The sequence below is a fragment of the Panthera pardus genome, unplaced genomic scaffold, assembly GCF_024362965.1.
Source record: "Panthera pardus isolate Hobbes unplaced genomic scaffold, ASM2436296v1 HiC_scaffold_20, whole genome shotgun sequence".
NCBI lineage: Eukaryota > Metazoa > Chordata > Mammalia > Carnivora > Felidae > Panthera > Panthera pardus.
In genome coordinates, this window is record NW_026526766.1 from 16,762,491 (window position 1) to 16,780,365 (window position 17,875).

At 43.1% G+C, this 17,875-nt stretch overlaps 1 protein-coding gene across 5 annotated transcripts in view; it reads right to left on the reverse strand.

The window, feature by feature from the left end:
- Positions 1-17,875, reverse strand: part of TRPM6 (transient receptor potential cation channel subfamily M member 6) — a 201,466-nt gene that overhangs the window by 137,572 nt on the left and 46,019 nt on the right. Inside the window, exon 1 of one of the 5 annotated variants that reach the window (XM_019463589.2) lies at positions 9,410-10,907. The exons of 3 other annotated variants lie outside the window; for them this stretch is intronic. In XM_019463589.2, coding sequence (XP_019319134.2) covers positions 9,410-9,427 — 18 coding nt within the window. In that variant the 5' untranslated portion in view covers positions 9,428-10,907. Of the gene's footprint in view, positions 1-9,409; positions 10,908-17,875 lie in introns of those variants that run through there. One more of the 5 variants, XM_019463592.2, reaches the window with a different exon arrangement.

The following is a 17,875-nucleotide window of genomic DNA, read 5'->3' on the forward strand; positions in this document are numbered from 1 at the left end:
GCTTGAACTTCCTGTCACAGAGCAAAACTGCCTGGCTGGAATCCTGAGTTCCTCTAGGCCAGGTAAGGACAAAGATTAGGAGGAGGGTGGGGTGGGGGAGGTGGTGCTTTGTTTTGTTTTTTTAAATTACTTTATAGGGGCGCCTGGGTGGTTCAGTTGGTTGAGCGTCTGACTTTGGCTCAGGTCATGATCTCGCAATTTGTGAGTTCGGGCCCGCGTCGGGCTCTGTGCTGACAGCTCGGAGCTTGCAGCCTGCTTCGCATTCTGTGTCTCCCTCTCTCTCTGCCCCTCCCCTGCTCATATTTTGCCTCTCTCTGTCTCTCATAAATAAATAAATGTTAAGAAAAAATTTTTAAAAAATAAATAAAAATAAAATAAAATAAAATAAAATAAAATAAAATCACTTTATAGCAGATGCTGACAGTGGGGACACAATTTGGAGAGGAGTAACTGATCCAGGCCAAGGATCTATAAAGTATCCGAAGGACTTAAAATTCTTCTGGGAGTAAAATTCTCTTTCCCAAGATTATAAGATTTAATTTATAAAACCTCTTGATTCTTTAAAATATCAATGGAGGACATCTATTTTCCCCAGAAGGAAGAAAGATATTTCCATATTCCAAGACCAACCTGCTCCACTATAAGATAATATGCCTGGTTCCTTTTGTGAGATAATATTTAAAAAGCAGGTATCTTAGTCGATTTGGGCTACCATAAACAGAACACCATACACTGGGTGGTTTATACAACAAATGTTGATTTTTCACAGTTCTAGAGAATGGAAGTCCAAGATCAGGGTGCCCACATGGCCGAGTTCTGGGTGAGAGCCATCTTCCTGGTTGACAGTGGTCACCTTCTCACTGTATTCTCACATGGCAGACAGAGATCATCTCTTTTATGTGTCTTCTTATAAGGGTACCAATCCCAGTCATGAAGGCTCCACCCTGAAGTTCTAATTACCTCCAGAAGGCTCCACCTCCAAATACTATCACATAGGAGGAGGTTAGGACACTAACATACCAATTTGGGGAGACACAAACACCCAGTCCACAGCATCAGCTGAATAATTTATTCAGCACTTTCTATGTGCCCACCTGCACAATAGGAAGCACTTTATGTTAACTTCCCAAGATGTGGGAAGTAGGTCGGTTGTTATTTCCACTTTACAAATGAAAACACTGAGTCGGAGACACTGAATGATTGCCCCAAAACACAATGGCTCATAAAAGTGACACTAGGATCCAAACATGGGCAGTCTGACTCTAGCTCATGGCCTTAACAACTCCATCCACCTCACTATCACTTACCTACGGAGTTCATAGACCTACAGCAACCCCTGAAGTTGGATAGTGATTTATGGTTCACAAATCACTTGCCTGAACATCTGATCCTCACATGAATCCCACAAGGTCCCTAGTAGATAATATGAATAAGAGCATGCATATGAAATGCCCAGAAAAACCCCTGCTACATAGCATGTTTTCTATGGGTACCGTCAGATCCGTAGAGAAATATCAAGAGGGTCATGAACCCCTAGAAACTGTGCACAGCAGTCCTTCTTTGTCCATGGTTTCAGTTACCTGCAGTCAATCGCAGTCTAACAAATCATCAGAAGGTCAATAGGAGCCCAACACAATGTCACGAGGCCTGTATCATTCATTTCCCTTCATCTCATATCATCACAAGAAGGCTGAGTACAGTACAATAAGATATTTGGAGAGAGATCACATTCGCATAACTTTTATTAGAGTATATTGTTACAATTGTTTATTATTAGCTGTTGAGAGTCATCTCTTACTAGACCTAGTTTATAAGTAAAACTTTATCACAGGTACATACATGTAGGAAAAAAACACTATGTATAGGATTTGATACTATCCAAAGTTTCAGGTGTTCACTGGGGGGTCTTGGAACATATCTCCTGCAGATAAGGGGGGTCCACCTGTACCACCTTTTGTGTGGATGTGAATATGCGCATTTCCCAGGAGAAAATCTCAAGAGCTGGATCAAAAATAAGTGCCATACAAAGGATCTGAACTGACAGTTCTCCAAAGAAGACATACAAATGGCCAATAAACACATGAAAAGCCTCAGCATCATTAGTCATTAGGGAAACGCAACTCTAAACCACGACAGATACCTCTTCACACCCACTAGGACGACTATGATCAAGAAGACAAACAAAGCGTTGGCGAGTTGAAACTATCATATGCATTGCTGGGGAGAATGTAAGATGGCATGGTCTCTTTGGAAGCCAGTCTGGCACTTCCTCAAAAGGCTAAACGTAGAATCACCAAGTCCACTTCTAGATGTCCACCCAAAAGAAATGAAAATACATGTCCACACGAAAACCTGTATACGAATGTTCACCGCACCATTGTTCATAATGGCCAAAAATCAAAAGCAACCCAACTGTCTACCAACTGTTGAATGGACAAATGTGCTATATCCATACAATGGAATATTGTTCAGCAATACAGAAAAAAAAAAGAAAATGAAGTAGTGATACATGCTACATGGATGAACTTTGAAAACCTTACAATAAAGGAAAGAAACCGGACAAAAAGGAATACATACTGTATTCCTGCATTATATTCCTACATTATATAAAATGCCCAGAACAGGCAGATCTATAGTGGCAGAAAGTAGATCAGTGGTGGTCTAGGGCTGGTGGGGATAGAGGGACTGGGGGTTAACAGCTAAGGGGTGTGGGGTTTCTTTTAGGGATGATAAATATGTTCTAAAATTGACTGTGGTGATCAGATGTACAATTCTGTGAATATACTAAAAGCCGTTAAATTGTATACTTTGAATAGGTGAATTGGGGGTGCCTGCCTGGCTCGGTTGGTAGAGCGTGCAACTCCTGATCTCAAGGTTGTGAGTTCGAGCCCCACATTGGGCGTAGAGACTACTTATAAATACATAAATTAAATAAATAAAGTAATATGTGAATTACTCAAAAGTTTCTCAGTGGGGAGCAGCACAGGCGGAAGGACTGACCCATCACAGAAAAGTACAATGGTCCCTCTCTATCCATGGAGGATCCTGGACGCATGAAAGAGTGGATAGTATTGAGTACTATGTATGCTACATTTTTTCCTACACACACATACCTATGATAAAGTTTAATTTATAAATTAGGCATAACAATAATAATAAACAATTACAATAAATTATGTAAATGGGATCTCTCTCTGCCTCCGAACACCTTGTATTGTGCTCATCCTTATGACGATGACGTGAGATAATAAAATGCCTGTGTGAAGAGATGAAGGGAGGTGAATGACGTAGGCCAGTGACGTAGTGTGACGCTACATGACCTTGTGAGGAGCTGTTGAAGGAGGATCATCTGCTTCCAGACTGTGGTTGAACGAAACCGTAGAAAACAGAACCAAAGATTAAGAAGGGACTACTGTGTTCATATAAATAACAGCCCACAGGCAGAAAGCAAACCACAAATATGTGTCACTCAACCAATAAAATTTCTTCAAAAATCTTCACAAGCAACTACCAAAATGTAGAAATCAAGAGGTTTTACATTCAAGAAAGAATCTGGGGCACCTGGGTGGCTCGGTCAGTTGGACGTCCAACTCGATTTCGGCTGGGGTCATGATCTTGCCGTCAGGATCTCTCACAGGTGGAATCAGCTCCAAGTTGGGCTCTGCACTGACAGCATGGAGGCTGCTTGGGATTCTCTCTCCCTCTCTCTGCCCTTTCCCCACTCAAGCACATGTGCGTGCACGTGGGCTCTCTTTCTCTCAAAATAAATATAAAAAAAAAAAGAAGAATCTGTACATCTGTTCTTATATAACAAGGAGGGGGGCGGGGAGCAAAGCAGAATCTGGCAATACTAAGCTTGCATTGCAGCTTGGTGACAGGTGGGGCCAACGGTGGGCAGCCATTTTTAGTCAGGGCCCAGTAAACCTGAGTCCCCAGTAGGCCTGGTTTTGAGTTTGAGTTTTTGAGCTCCTGATCTATTGCTTTCATTGCATTTTCAGAGGAATTTCTGCCTCAAAGCACATTCATAGCTCTTAGAAGGAGGTGGCCAGTGAAGGGTAGCTATTTGCTTTATAGGTAAGGAAACTGAGGTAAGCTTGCCTAAGGCACAAGGGCATGCAGCCAGCAGTAAAACTACCTTTCCAACTATTCCTTTTATTACTCTTCTCACCTTCCTGCTGATACTTCTAGAGACTTAATTACCGCATTATGTTCCTTTTTTGATTACAACTAAGGAAAATCAGTGATCAAGAACATGCCAGACATTCCAAAATGGCGTTATCAGGCTCTGTGATCTAATCACAAGGAAAGTTTTGCCTGGCTCTAAGTATCTTTAGTTGGTGTGGGCAATTTGAGGGGCCCCTCCTGGCCTATATCCCAACACACTCCAATACTAGGGAAGATAAAAAGTATGCTAATCTTGCAGAGAAATAAAATCCCAAGAAAGTATATATTCTCCAAGGTCACTGCACACACCTGTTACGGAAAGGCCAAGTTTCTGACGGACAGACCCTGGACGAGATGGTCTGCTCACATCAAAAATGACCATTGTAGGAAGCTTTGAATCCGCAATCTGCAAAGTGAGGAGAGAACCTTGGTTGCCCATACTCATTCATTCCAGTAGGCTTGGAGTTTGCCTGGAAGAAACTTCTGTATGATGGCCATACGTAGTTTAGAGAAAAGGAGAATAGAGCATGATCAAATCTGCCAGGCTGATCTCTCTAGTCAACATGTATGGCACCGTTGCGGTTCTGGAATACCTGACCTTTACCCATTCCTAGTGTTTCAAGAACCAGAGCCAGCATAGCACAGAATCACTCCACAGAGGGCTGCAAAGCAAACGCTGGCAGGAAAAATGCAGGGAAGGCAACTGCCTGTGCTACCAAGTAAACTTCTTCGTTTCCAATCAAAATGCATCAGGAGGCCCTCAAGAGGCACATGCTTACAAACTCAGAAAAAGAACGCAACCTCCAAGCCAATCAAAACTACCACTTGTCACTGCTCCCTATTGCATAACTGGTCACGGCACTCTGAGATAGTCTCGAGAGTTTATCTGTACTATAAATAACTGACGACCTCTTCCTCAGAGATATGGAATCACCATGGAAAGAAAAGGAAAGCAGCATTAGGCCACCCCATCAAGGCGACCTGCCAAACATTCTAGGCTAAGCGCATCAAAAGAAAGTCCCCAGGGCAATCCATGGCCACCCCCTCGCATGCCCTAGAAAGCCGGGGATCCCAGGCAGCAGCTGAACCCAACTACAACTAGGTTCAGTCACCCTAATCAAGTGATAGGATGAACTCCATTATGGGGTTTATGTGAAAATCTATTTTTTTTGTTTAATTGTGGTAAAATACGTATCATGTGGAATTTGCCATCTTAACTATTTTTAAGTGTGTGGTTTAGTATTATTAAATATAGTCACATATTTGTGCAACCAATCTCCAGAACTTTTCATCCTGTAAAATTGAACCTTTACACCCGTTAAATAACTCATTTCCCTCTTCCCCCAGCCTCTAACAACCTCCAGTCCACTTTTCCTTTCTTTGAACTGGACTAGTTTATATACATTATATAAGTGGAATCATATAATTTATAATTTGTCTTTGTCTTCTTATGACTGCCTATTTTAATTAGCATAACATCTTCAAGGTTCATCCATGTTTTAGCAGGTGTCAGATTTTTTTTTCCTTTTTAAGGCTAAATATTCCAGTGTGTGTGTGTGTGTGTGTGTGTGTGTGTGTGTGTGTAAACACACCACATTCTGTTTATCGATTCAGAAAATCTCTCTCTATATCTCAGGAGTATGATGATGTTGCTCTGGTGACACACAGGTTATGAAGTTCAATTTATAACTATCATGATTTTGTATGCACAAGAGAGACAGGCAGAGACAGACACAGCCTTGACTATGCCATGTTTGTATTCCAGAAAAAGAACAACAAGCTAACCCAAGTGGCAGTGGAGCTAAATTCCAGCATCAAGAAACATCGCACCATTCCTCTCCAGCTCAAAAATAAGTTTTGTTCACTGTATATTTCCAGGTTCTGGAACGGGTCTTAGCACATGGTTGGCACTCATAAATTTATAAATATCTGTTGACTGAATGAATCCAGAAAAATGACTCAATGCTCCAAATCCAATAGTTGGAATGCCTCTGATTAGAGAGATGAGGTTGAAGGATGGAAAAAGAAACTTCTGTTTGAATTTCTTCTTTTTTAACATTTTTTTACTTTTGAGAGAGAGAAAGAGCGTGAGCAGGGAAAGGGCAGAGAGAGAGGGAGACACAGAATCCGAAGCAGACTCCAGGCCCTGAGCTGTCAGCACAGAGCCCGATGCGGGGCTTGAATTCACGAACCGCGAGATCATGACTTGAGCCGAAGTCGGACACTTAACCGACTGAGCCACCCAGGCTCCCTGTTTGAATTTCTATTGGTACTGTTTAAATTATTTACCACAAGAAATTATTTTTGCATTGTTAGTGGAATTTTTTTTGAGGGCAAAAAATCTGAAAGGATAATTTGTCATTAAAAATACATCAGTTCAGGGGCCGCCTGGGTGGCTCAGTTGGTTGAGCATCGAACTTCAGCTGAGGTCATGATCTTACGGCTCATGAGTTCAAGCCCCACGTCAGGCTCTGTGCCGACAGCTTGGAGCTGAGCCTGGAGCCTGCTTCGGATTCTGTGCCTCCCTCTCTCTCTGCCCCAACCCACTCACATTCTGTCTCTGTCACCCTCAAAAATAAGTAAACATTAAAAAAAAATTTTTTTTTTAAATACATCAGTTGAGTTCACTTTATGTGTACCCTTTCTCAGAGAGCTAGTGGAATAAGTGCCCCAACAAAATGGTAGAAAAAATCAAGAAGACATGGGATAGAAGAAACAAGACCCATCGTGACAGAGGCAAATTCTTAGTGTTGTAAAGCACCGCCCTGGGTTGAAAGCTGTTTTCCTCCTTCATGCTGCTGAAGGCAGACCCCAAAGTAACAGCTGTGCATCCAACATCATGAGCAACCAGTCTGGGCTGGCAAATCAGGTCAGACAGCTGTACTTGAGATAAAATTGGTTGAAATAGGGGCTAAAATGGGATCATCTTAAGAGAAGATTTAAGTAACTGGCAAAGAACTTGTCGGTTAAATTATTGAAAACACCATAGAAAATTCTGGAAACACAGAAAGACAACTCTGGGGGGAAACAAAAGTCAGAAAGGAGGAGTGATCCTATAGTACATAATTCAGCTTTTAACAGTGTGTAAGAAGGCATAATACCATTGGCTGTACTGAATACTGACCTAACTAAAAATTATGGTGTAAAGAACAGGAAGGATGCATGTGAATGGTAGTTGCAGGAATGCAAAAGAAATTTAAATTCTCATACTCCACCTGGAAAGATAATGCATGATGACTACACCCGAAAAATCAAGAAAGAGCAACGTAGGTATTATTTAGGGCATGAGTAAGTACTAACAAGCTAAAAGCGATGAACATGAAATGCTCTTTCTGAAAAGCAGGAAATGATGGGGGGGGGGGCTGCTATTTTTAATAACAAACCTTATGGAATTATTTGACTCTGAACTATGTGTATACACAACTTCAATAAAATTAAGAGGTAAAAAAGAAAAAAAAAACACAACTGGGACCCACACTGGAATATCTTACTTCACAATGATTTTTTTTGAGATAGAGATAGAAAGAGAGAGAGTGGCAGTGGGGAGGGGGGTGCGGGCAGAGGGAGAGAGAGAGGGAGGGAGAGAGGGAGGGAGGGAGAGAGAGAGAGAGAGAGGGAGGGAGAGAGAGACAGAGAGAATCTTAAGAATCTTAAGCAGGCTCTATGCCCAGCAGGGAGCCCGATGTGGGACTTGATCTCACAACCTATGAGATCATGACCTAAGCTGAAATCAATAGTCAGTCGGATGCTTAAGTGACTGAGTCACCCAGGTGCCCCAATTTTTTTTAATAGGAAATAGTTGCCATGGTGGTTTCTAATGGGACACAAAGGAATAACTGAGTTACAGGTAGGATGGATGCTTTGAGTTCCAACGCTGGACGGTTCTACAGAAGTGTAACGAAAGTCCCTCTAAGAGTGTTTGGGCTCCTCAGCCTGTCCGGATTTACCCATGACCAAAAATCTATTGAGAAACAAAAGGAGGCAAGACATACTTCAGGTCCAATATTTACCAAACCTTGACAGTTCGGGCATGGATGTCCTGCCAAAAGCATGAGCCAAGATAGAAAATTGTAAATAGCCAAGATATGACCAAAATTTGTTCCAAATCACCAGTGTGCTGTATGGGGCTTTTCCCTCTTCTCCAGGGTACAATCAGTTCAAAGTCCTATTCATACCCTTGTCTATCGAGGCAAGTTTAATACTAGACTACTAGTCTGTAATTTTGGCCCCCAAAATGAGGCTGATTCTGAGTCCCATCTCAAATGATTTCCAATCCCTGGAAGGTTGGGGAGGGGGAAACGGGGGGGGGGGGGGGGGGGGAGGGGAGGGAGTAAGAAATGGCCAGATTCTCACACACTCAGATGTCAGTCTCATCAGAACACTTAACACTTTGTCAGTCGTGGAAGAATCCAAAGCAGATGAAAAATGAACATCAACATTTGTATACCAGGAGAAAGAAATTAAAGAACTTGGTTTCCACTCTGGCAGTGAGGGGTGACCCCACCTTCGCCCTAGAGCAAATGATCAAAATCTTTTGCGTAGATAGAATACTTATATTCTTAGTGTTGTAAAGCACCACCCTGGGTTTAAAGCTGTTTTCCTCCTTCATTTTTCTCACCTGTAAACCAGTGAGTTAGGGTGGGGTGGGGGGAGGGGTGACGATAAACCTCACAGGGTTACTGCCAAGATGCGGTGATTAACAATTGCAAAGTTTTGCAATCGGCCAAGTGCGTTGGGCGCTATTTTCTAAGTGCATGGCATATGAAGCAGCTCATTGAATCTTCAAATTATAAACATTATTATCTCATTTTCCAGATGAGGAGGCAGAAGCACACAGATTGAGTAACTTGCTTAGGATCCTAGTTAGTGGCGGAGCTGATACGCTAATTCAGGTGATCTGGCTCCAAAGAGAGTGCTCCTAACAACCAGTCTGTGCCGAAAAGAATGAAACACGATGCGCCCAGTAGACGTTATGTGTATGTCCACACAGTGTGCGCCAGTCCGGACAAAGAAGGTAAGTGATAGCCACCTTGAGGTCTGGCTGCCTGACGAGACCAAAGTCTCCACTCCTCTCCCTAGGTCCCCAAGCGCACTTCTTTCCCAAGGGTCCCCAGCGGCTGCGGGCGCCCTCCCTCTCCAAGCCCCCAGAATTCCAGCCCCGCTGCTGGCCAGGAGTGGAGAGGAGCCGGTCCGCAAGGCCCCAGACCGCGATCCCGGCGGCGCGAGGTCAGGGGCCCGAGTTTACCTTGACCTGCACTCTCATCGCTCCCGGACTCCCGCGCGGGGCCGCGCAGGGGCGCACACAGCACCTGGGCACTTCTTCCGCGGGCTCCGGGAACCGCGGCGCCCGGCTGGGCCGGATCGCCGCCGGCCAGACGTGCCCCCCGGCCGCTCCGAGCTGCGCCTTCTCTCCTCCCTGCGTCCGGCTCACGCCACGTCCGGTCTCCTCTGCCACCGGCCCCGAGCGGAACCAGAGAACGCGTCCCTACCGCCCTAAGCTGAACCCCGTGCCCCGTTAGGTTTCCGCTCTGACACCACCTCTGCGCTGGCCCCATCCCAGCTTCTGGACCGGCGACTGCGGGACCAGCCCTTTAGTGGGTGCCCTGCATTGGCCAAAACCTCAGAGATGATAATCAGCTTCTGGTGGAGACCCGAGGGCTAGGGAGAGCAGGTATTTCGTAAGTCCTAGCTATTCTAGATCCGAGTTAGATACTTTTGCGACTGGCCCCACCCACAGCCGCCCAGGGCCCTGGGTGCAGATCAGGTGAGTGGCCTAAGGCTCTTTTGCCCCACCAAGCCTGGGCTGCCCTGCCTACCTGTGAGCGCTCCACAGCCCGTCGGGCCTTCATCCTTGACTTGCAGGCCCCGCTAGCAAAGCCTTATCTGAGCTTCTGACTTGTGGAGTCAGATCTGGGCTCCACCTCCACTCGCTGCCTTTTACAGCCCTGTAGATTTGTCATGATACTTTTTCCCCTCAGTTACCGCCTGTGTAGAAAAGATGTGTCGACCTTACCTAAATGAAAAGAGTATGGTGAGGGTCAAATGGAATGTTCAGCAACAGACAGATTTGTGGTATTGCACTGTTCTTGTTGAGTCACTGTGGTGGGGGGAGGACACGAGACATTTACCCTTATAGCACTTTTACTATGGAGGAGTTAGTGGGTATGCCAAGGGACCCCTTGGCACCTGAGTTTACTTATCTATGCCGTGGGAATGACAGCAAATAAACCCACCTTCCTCAGAGCTTGTACTGAACAAAAGAAATCCACAAAGGGCCAATACAAATGCTTTCCCGGTTTCGGTGTATTTTCAGTGCATTCTCCTAGCTAGGAGTCTTGATTAAGGCTGGGTCTGTGACTATGAGTGGATCCCAGTATGCTGGCAGAAGTCATTCTCACTTGTAATTAATTACAAGTGTTGTAATTAACAATGCTAGCTATTCATCCCTGATTATTGACTTCAGATTAGGGGCGCCTACCATTTTAGTCCATTCTGAATTTCTGCCCAGGGAGCTCACATTTGCAGACATGGGTTCCCCTCCATTTCTCAGTGTGGTTTTAACAAACATTTCTTTATTAGAAAACTTGAACCTCTCATATGTGTAGTAACATTTTGTTTTCCTATTAACACATTCAATCTTTCCTCTCCTTGACCCATCTCCTTCAAACTGTTAATGATCTGTAAGCAGTTAACAGGTTCAGAAGCTCCCACCTAAGGCAGTTAAGCATGCCTTGATTGGTGTTCCTCCATGTATGTCCCCTGTTAGGTCTCTAGGGACTGGAGCTCTCAGAAATCTGCAGCACTAGGGACTGGAGCTCTCAGAAATCTGCAGACCTGCCAAGAAGACTGGACATTTGAGATCCAAGGTTCTTCGGAATCTTGGTGCACTGTGATCACTATCTTCTTATTTAATCTTTGGTACATTTACGTGTTGGTATGGTTATATGTTCGTTTCAGATCAAGCTACAAGGCACAAAGTCTAAAATACCACAGCCATACCAGGATATACCAGGGCAATTCCGGGGCGTATGGCATCTGATGGGCTAGTTTACAAGCTGCCTTCGGTTCCCAAGCTGGATCTGAAACACCTGAGCCATCAGTGAAAACTGCAGATTCCCAGAGCCCCACCCACCCCTCCCAGACCACTTGTATTGGAATCTCTGGGGTGGGGCCGGGGAATCTGCATCTTTTACAAGCACCTTGATCAACTTAAAGGCTTATCTATAGAAGTCTTCTGGCCATAAATATACCTATGCCCAGAGACTAGCTATGAAATTTAAACTTTAGAATGTTCATCAGTAGTCTAGTGTGGCTTGTGATTCAGGCCAAAAAATATTTCCTGAACACAGACTGTTTGTCAGGTATCCTGCTGAGTGTTGGAAAAACAAAGATGAATAAGACATTGTCCAGTCTGCAAGGAGTTTGAGTTTGTAGGAGGAGGAACAATAAAAAATGAAACAGTACCTGGGGCACCATTGGTAACCCTCGTCAACAGAAACAGCGTTGTATTTTCTCATTTGTTGCCCTCCCTTAGACTTTTCTTCTTTTGCCCATTCTTAACTCCTATGTCTTCGGCTTTGTCAGACCTCCCTTTTTTATCCTAGACCTTGTAAATGTTTGATTCCTGACCCAACATGGTTTTAAAGTCAATATGAGATTTCAGAATGGAAAGGAACAGCTGATTTTTCAGCAGAGAAAAATGGGTATGACGACATTTTTTTTTTTTTTAATGTGTGAAGATCTTAATGAGTCCCGGTAATTGGAAGCCGCTAAGGGGTAGCTTCTAAGATACGCGTTCTTCTCTTGGAGAGAATTGCTTCAAGCTTGGAATTGTTTTGGTTGGGTTTCCTTTATTTGGACAGGAGTGAGGGTTGTTGGGGTTTTTGCACAGTAATACTTCCCAGCCTCTCTGGACAGCCAACGGGGAGAAAATGAGGGGGGGGGGGGGGAAAAAAGCTCTGTGCCTTTACACCAAGAAGAGACAGCACCATGGGAAACCTCTTGCCCAATGCATCAGGGCATATGATCACCTCTAGTTTGTGGTCACCACTTTCCTTTCTGAAGCATAAAGGAAACAAAACAAATGCCATGGTATTCTGAAGGGGGTAGTGGAAACTATGATAAGCCTACTGTGTGGTGTTCCACAAGTGGGGAAAGTTTAAAGGAATGGGTTATGAATTGAAGAAGTCAGATGAAGGTGTATGGCCAGTAATGAAGGATGAAATTCAGCTCCCCTAGTCCATTCCTGTTAACTGTCTCTGTTTTTAGACGTTCCTATTCAAAACCAAGGGTTTGAGTTTGAATTTCACGCATTTATTTTCCCAAACGGCTACAAATCAAATTTCCTATTTTTAAAGCGTTTATTTGCTTATTTTGATAGAGCATGCGCATGGGGGAGGAGCAGAGAGAGAAAGGGAGAAAGAGAATCCCAAGCAGGCTCCACACTGTCAGCACAGAGTCCAACACGGGGCTCAACCTCACGACCGTTAGTTCATGACCTAAGCCGAAATTGACAGTCGGATGCTCAACTGACTGAGCCACCCAGGTGCCCCAAATTTCCTTTTGAAAGGAAGCAATCTATTTTCTTCTGCTTACTGAATAAATTTCTCTCTTATTCAGTGCTTCTAAAGGGAATCTGCTCCCAATTTATTTCTCTATTTGCTATGAAAATGGATTATTTCTCCTATTACATAACCAAAGATTAAATTATTAATGGCTGGCAAGGTGAAACAGGAACTCTAAAATACTTTTTGTGAAAGTTTAAAACAATACCCTTTTTAAAAATTTTTTTTAAAAATGTTCACCTATTTTTGAGAGAGATGGAGACAGAGCATAATCAGGGGAGGCGCAGAGAGAGAGAGACAGAGACACGGAATCCTAAGCAGGCTCCAGGCTCTGAGCTGTCAGCACAGCGCCCAATGTGGGGCTTGGACCCACGAGCCGTGAGATCATGACCAAAGTCGGATGCTTAACCGACTGAGCCACACAGGCACCCCAAAATGATACCCTTTTTGAAGGCATTTTAGAATTCTGATTGAAGGCGTGTCCTTTTCCATCACAGTGCCCATCTTAGGGCTCCATATTTCGGAAATACTCAAAGATGTGTATATAAGGATATATGTAGTAGCACTTTCTATAATGAATAAAGATTGCTAACAACTTACACAGCCGTCGTGAACATTGAAATAAACTGTGGTGAGTCCATGCCGTGAAACACCATGCAGCTTTCAAAAGAATGAGTTAGATCTAAATGTACAGATAATAGAAAGGGAAAACAGCAACTAGTCAAAGTAAGTATCATTCCACTTTTTAAGATTTCTATGTGTAGACTGGAATATGCACAAGAAAGTTCTAGAAGAATATAGCCAAACTGTTAACAAGGGAAGGCAAACTTACATTAAAAAATTATTCATTGCTTATCCGAAGTTCAAATTTAACTGGACATCCTATCACACAACGTTGTTGCACCAGCCCACTTTGGTAGCTTCAAGCAGCTGTGGGTGCTCTTTTAAAGTGTGTATTACCGGGGCACCTGGGTGGCTCAGTTGGTTAAACGTCCAACTTCGGCTCAGGTCATGATCTCGCAGTTTGTGAGTTAGAGGCCCTGGTCAGACTCTGTGCTGACAGCTCAGAACCTGGAGCCTGCCTCGTATTCCGTGTCTGCTTCTCTCTCTGCCTCTCCCCTGCTCATGCTCGCTCTCTCTCTCTCTCTCTCTGTCTCAAAAATAAATAAAACATTAAAAAAAAAAAGAGTCTTTAAAAAAAATAAAAAATAAAGTGTGCATTATAGATGATGACGCCAAAACCTAAGCTCCACCAGAACTGTACCTTCACATTCAACTCTGAATGATTACTGGAGGGAGGATAAGAAGGGTCTTAAAACTGGTTGAGCACCTGTAACAAATTGCCGGGCCAGCTGAATCTGGTGGATGGCCGCAAACTCCTTCCATCCCAGCACACACCTCTTTGCGATGCGACTCTGCGACAGCCCCCACCCCTACCCTGCCCCATGCAGTGGCTCCATTTCTTCTCCACAGCCCTCAATCCGAACTAAACTTGTGGCCAATAAAATATGGCCACGGTGACAGGGTTTAAATTCCTGAGTCTAGGCCCCAAGCAGCCCTGAAAGCTTCGGTCTTCACCCCCTGGGAACCTTACCCTAGCCCACCATCCTGGGAAGAAAGACCACGTGGAGAGACGAGCCAACCCTCAGAATTACGTGGCATTATCATCCGATGCTATTTTAAGCCACTAAATTTGGGGGTTATTCATTGTGAGGCAATGCGTAACTCAGTTTATTTTCTCATTCTTTTCCTTAATATTTTTCCACACAGAATCTCTGTGAGGATTCACTGAAGGTCAGAAATCTTCACTGTGAGTCTCACCGGTTTCTCAACTTGTAAGGTGTGAGGCCAATGAAAATTTGAACACAGGTCTATGCAGCTGTAAAGATCTACTGTTTTGTTTTGTTTTCTTTTCTTTTTTACATACACCTTGAACATAATGAGCGTTCATTAAAAATTTAGTTGGATAACGAACTGTATGAGTCAGAGATTGGTTTTTATCACTTGCATATATCAGAACCAAGAATACATTTATTTGACAGGAAATGTCTACCAGTACTAACATTTTAACCTTTAATCCTTTCCTCTTGATTAAGTTACTTGGAAGAAAAAACACAAAACCCCAAACCCACTATTCAACCTGTTATGTTTTCCCTGAAAGGGGAGCCACAGCTGCTCATCCATGGAACAAGTATTCTGGTAGCTTAAGGAATTTCACTATTGCATTTTAGGTGAGAAAACTGAAAGACAGAAAATATGTGGCTTAAGTGGAAGAAACCAACTAACTGAACCCTCCACACCTGACTCATTTATACAGCACTGCCTTTTTTCTTTTTAACTTATTTCTAAGTGAATAGAACCTCACAGAAAGTTATAAAAATCCTATGTATGTAATCCGTTGAACTAAAACAAGAGCCTTTTAGGGGCGCCTGGGTGGCTCAGTAGGTTAAGTATCCGACTCTTGATTTTGGCTCAGGTCACAATCTCATGGACGTGGGATGGAGCTTTGGGTTGGGCATGGAGCCTGTTTAAGATTCTCTCTCCCTGCCCCTTCCCTGCTCGTGCCTGGGCACTCTCTCTCTCAAATAAATAAATAATGAGAGTCTTTTAAAAGCATTTTTTTAAATTTATTTTTTAATGTTTATTTTTGAAAGAGAGACAGAGCACAAGCAGGGGTGGGGCAGAGAGAGAGGGAGACACAGAATCCAAAGCAGTCTCAAGGCTCCGAGCTGTCAGCACAGAGCCCAACACGGGGCTCGAACTCACGGACCGTGAGATCATGACCTGAGCCGAAGTCAGCCACTTAACCGACTGAGCCACCCAAGCGCCCCTAAAAGCATTTTGACTTAATATATTTTAAGTATTCCTTCTAAAATATTCTTTACATTATCAATGTGTGCCATGAATAAAGGAGGGAAGAAATGGCAACTTATTGGGCACTCACTGTGGGCTAAGTACTTTGTTATATACCTTATTTTTATTTAAGACATTATTAACCATCATTTTATACAATAACTGAGCCAGAAAAGGTCAAAACTTTGCCAGAGTCACGGGCTGAGTAGAAAAACTGGAATTCCGGGGACAGTCTGTCTGATTCCGAGGCCCACGGTGTCTCCATCCTGCGGGAGGTCCTCTCCAGAATAATCTCAAATTCATTTACTACTGAGGTCTCATTTTGCTATTATTTATTTCGTTTTCATGTCCCTTCAGTGAAGTTATTTATAAACGCTGAGCGAAGCCCCATTTTTCTTCCAGCCAGCTTTCAGGGTAGTAGTAGGTCTACACAGCCAAAGCAACTGCAGGCTTCCAGTGCCGACAAGGCCTCTACATCCTTCTCTACACAAATTGCGTATGGTTTACTTAATGAGAAAGATGCCCGGGCATTTCTGTAATATCCTTGAAGGTATGATAACTCAAACTTTTCTGAGATAAGGTCATTATGTTTAGATATTAAATCTGGAATTGCTGTAATCCAAGCACAAAATTTATCTGGCCATTTTAAGTAAATAAATCCTGAGGGTTGGCTGTGTGGTTCTGAAGGTTGGCTGGTCTCTCTCTACACGGTCTTTCCTCCCAGGATGGTGGTTTGGGTAGCGTTACATGAGGGGGAGGGTCGAGGCTGCAAGGTCACTTGAGGCCTAGACTCAGGAACTTCACAGCTCTGGTGAAATGGAGACTGTGTTACTCGCCTAAGAGTAAAATGCTGTCATAGAAGGCTTTACAACCCTGGGACCCAGAAAGATCACATCTAGAACTCTTGCCCCAAAAAACACCTTATGTACGACGCTAATTCATATAACAAGATATTCGTATCAAAATTATATAGTACATTAGGAATTAGCTTAAAGGCTATTATTAGAGAAGTAATAAATTATTATATGGGCAATATGTACCTGTTGAAAAATACTAACAAAGAAGATTCCAAAGGAAAGCCGAGAAGGAAGTTAGAAGGGAGTATATACTGTATGAGTACAACTATGTAAAAAACTACGTAGACAAAAAATTAGAAATGGCTCCTTTTTGTTTTTTCCAAGTATTCTGTAATGCGATCTTATTATTTTTGTAATTTTTAAAATTCATTAAAAGTGAAAATCTCACATATCTTGGAATGACTTATGGGATTACCTGAAATTCCCATTTTGTACTCTTTCTCATCATTTATTGCCTCTGATGAATAAAATGTGAATCACTCATTTCCCAGACCCTTTGGGCCCAAAGTTCAGAACCAGTGCTATTATTTTTTTATATTCTATGATTTATCTATTACCCTCAATAGCCTGGTGCTTCTTAACCTCACAGGCTAGTATAATTTTGTTCAGGCTACAGCTGTTTAACTGAACACAAAACCCTGATGCCAACTTCTTTGCCAAGGAAACTATTGCATCAATACTGACGGAGATCAAGATCAATAATGAAAGAGCAACAACATAAGAATGAAAACATTTCTATGTGAATTTCAGCAGGAATCTGCATATTATCATGATGTATGAAGTTTCCCATTGGCCTTTCACAGTAAAGACACACAGGTACAGATTATACTTTGCAAGAACGTGAAGGTCTGAGATTTCTATACCTAAGCCTCTAATACCTAAGTCAAGCAAAGTGTATATTCCTTTCCCTGACTTTTCTTCCACATACTATTTTGCAAGTATAAGGGATCAATTTGATATGCTGTTTCTTGAACGTGCCCCAAAACTTTGGTCACTATAGACACTTTGAACTAACTCAAGGTAGTTCCTCCACAGAGCTCAGAATTCATCATATTTATTATTCTGTGAACCGTAAAATCCCTGTGGAGAAGGGGGAAGGAAAAAAATAGCTTTCATTTCATAAGTAAAGAAAGTCAGGACTCATAGCAGAGAATTACCCGCTAAGGTGCTAAAATCTGGCCAGCCTATCCATGGCTCCTCCCAGACAGGGCATCCCACAGCTCAGTAGGCGCTCTAGTCAACTGTCACTTGAAGATCCCTCTGTCACCAGTGTCCAATCTTTATTGCCCATCTGGAAAGAGGACTCTTGGAGCACAAATAATGCCCCCTAAAAAGTCCCCATTTCTCTACTGATCCTTCATTTTTGTAATTCTCTCTTATCCATCTTATTCAAACGTAATAGATGTGCCTCCTGATCATGATGTGTTCCAGGAGGAC